This window comes from Beta vulgaris, chromosome 4, assembly GCF_026745355.1.
Source record: "Beta vulgaris subsp. vulgaris cultivar EL10 chromosome 4, EL10.2, whole genome shotgun sequence".
In the NCBI taxonomy this organism is placed as follows: domain Eukaryota; kingdom Viridiplantae; phylum Streptophyta; class Magnoliopsida; order Caryophyllales; family Amaranthaceae; genus Beta; species Beta vulgaris.
In genome coordinates, this window is record NC_079205.1 from 54,609,450 (window position 1) to 54,612,299 (window position 2,850).

At 32.3% G+C, this 2,850-nt stretch overlaps 1 protein-coding gene across 1 annotated transcript; it reads left to right on the forward strand.

The window, feature by feature from the left end:
* Window positions 1-321: 321 nt before the first annotated feature.
* On the forward strand, window positions 322-915 carry LOC104890871 (3'-5' exonuclease-like). Its single transcript, XM_010676490.2, has one exon. It carries the CDS (start codon window positions 322-324, stop codon window positions 913-915), a length of 594 nt encoding a protein of 197 aa, XP_010674792.2.
* The last annotated feature ends 1,935 nt before the right edge of the window (window positions 916-2,850 follow it).

Below are 2,850 nucleotides of genomic sequence, written 5' to 3' on the forward strand. Positions count from 1 at the left end.
GTCCCCTTTTTATTTTCCCCATCAAACTTTAATCCTCTGTTAGGTGCTAATTCACTTCCATCTACTAACCATAATCTTCCTACTATTATAAAACAAATCATCCGTTTATTGATTGAGTGACCTTAAGAGTTGCCAACCCTCTAATTATTGAATATTCATTGGTTAGGAATACATTAAAACATTATTTTTATATCTCTTCTTTTCTCATTTATTACATACATATCAATATTTTATTCTAATATGTCTAAGAGGGTTGGCAACCCTAAGGGTTACTCAAACATTTTCCGCTTGTAATATTCTCACTAATTTAATCACTAAGAGATGTATACCAAAAGTATAGTAACTTTTGGTGGGGCAAACATAGTCACAACTTTGACAGACAAGGAAGAAGTGATAGATGACTGGGTGGCAGAGATTTTGCCACGTTACATCGCCGATGACAAATCAACGGTGGTGGGACTAGACATAGAGTGGAGGCCTCATGAAATATCATCAATGAGCAACAAATCAGCAACACTTCAACTATGCATTGACAACAAGTGTCTCATAGTCCAACTTTTTTACTTGGACTATCTGCCTCAGTCTCTTAAGAACTTCATGGGCTGGCCCAAATTTACTTTTGTTGGGGTTGAAGTAGATGATGATGTGGCTAAGCTTAAGGATGAGTATGGGCTGATTTGTGCTACTAGCAAGGATATCCAGGCCCATGCTTTAGCCCGTTGGCCCATGAGATGGTATCGAAAGCCCGGTCTGAAGGTTCTTGCTCGTAATGTCGTGGGCCTTTATAGGGCTAAGCCCAGGCATGTTTGCAAGAGTGATTGGCAAGCTAGGGTGTTTAGTAAGGAGCAAGTGGAGTATGCTTGTATTGATGCTTATGCTTCTTATAAGATTGGCTACAAGTTGTTTATGGGGTGATTATAAGGAAAATCATATCAAGATGGTAGGAGACTTACTCTATGTTGTTTATTACGCATTTATGGAGTATCTACTTCCATTTTTCATAATCTATGCATTTTTATTTCTATGGAAGAAGCTAGTGTTATCATTAAGTCGATTAAAATGTAGTAGAAGTTGCTAGTACTTAGTAATGTCAGATGAGTAATTGATTTCATGAATGTATCATCGTTTCTAATTTTATAATTCCTTGTGTCTGAATTTTTTTTTTTAGTCTCTTTGGTTTAAGTAATTAACGGAGCTCTTGTAAAAAGAAAAAAGTATTTAGTTTATCATTTTTGCATGCAATATGAGGTGGCAAAACATAACAATTATAGTAAACTTAAAATTTTGAAAATATATTTTAAGATAAATTTGATGAGTAAATTTATAATTCTAACCAATGTTTAAAGAACAAGGACTCAAGGTGAAAATTAAAAATTATGCATGCTTTATATGTAAGAATTAATAAAGGAGCTTCGGAACATATATTTATATAAAAAAGAAAATGGAAAAATTGATAGAAATAGTTTTATTTTACCTGGTTTTTTCATAATAAATATTGATAAAACAGTCTTATGTAAAAATTCTTAATAGGAAAATTCTTAAAAGACAGAGAAAGTAATTATTATCAGTCTCTTTATTTGACAATGAGTTGTTGGTTGGCTCACCTGCTTAGTTTAAACAACTCATAGTATTAGTGTCATATAACTTGGTTATGTTCTTTTTTCCTTTTGTGCAAATTTGTCTTGTTGACGTAAGTTGACATATAGGCTATAGCATAATTCATAAGTCGTTTATCAAATGTGTTCACTGAACCTATATATAGTCTCTCCTTTTCTGTCATCTTTTGCTTTTTCTGTTTTCATGTAATCTATGCTCACTGAAAGAAGGAACTAAAATCCTTTTTTCTTTTTAAAAAATATTAAACTTTTAAAGTAAAAGTTATTACATCATCGCTTCTTACATTATCATAAGTAGCGAGTGGTACTAACATAAACTTTTTCTAACTTCTAAGAACCCTGTGTTCTTTGAGTGGCTAAAAACTTTCAGCTTGAGATCCTACGTACATATCTTTTGCCCAAACAGATCATCAGCGCAAAGTGGTTCAAAATCCTTTCACTATTTTTTATATATAAGGATAGATTAGCTCAAACGAAATATACAGATCCTTTCACTATTCTCCTAAAAGAAATTAGACTTTGGCCTTTGGCAAATTGCAAAGAGAAGAAAAAATATTTTTATTAACAACTATTACCACATCCGATTTTATTTGATCACATTATATGGGTGCGTTCTTTTCACTTTATTAAACCTAAACTTATCTGAACTGAACTTATTAGACCTGATTGGACCTGATTAAACTTGTTGGACTTGATTAAACCTTATTGAAACTTATTGGACCTGATTAGAACATATTAGACCTGATTGAAACTTATTAGACCTGATTGAAACTTATTGGACCTGATTGGAACTTATTAGACCTGATTGAAACTTATTAGACCTTATTGGACCTGATTGAAACTTATTAGACCTTATTGGACCTGATTGAAACTTATTAGACCTTATAAACTTTTAGCAATTGGAACTTATTGGACCTTATTAGACCTGATTGGAACTCATTGCACCTGATTGAAACTTATTGGAACTTATTACTCTGATTGGACCTGATTGAGCTTAATCTGAACTTATATGAACTTATCGGACCTGAAACTTAATTTATTAAGGTGAAGAGAACGCGCCCTATATCATACTTCCTCCATTTCGAATTAAATGCAACAATTCCATTTTTTCACTATTCACATTTTCACTTTGACTAAGGTTTGTGAGTTGTGACTTGTACATAATGAAAAACATATTTAAGTGGGATCTTGTTAGATTCTTCTCATAATGTACTTTCATAAAATGTAACTTTTA

Coding starts and splice junctions, on each gene's coding strand:
- LOC104890871 (XM_010676490.2), top strand. CDS start 322: ATGTATACCAAAAGTATAGTAACTTTTGGTGGGGCAAACATAGTCACA.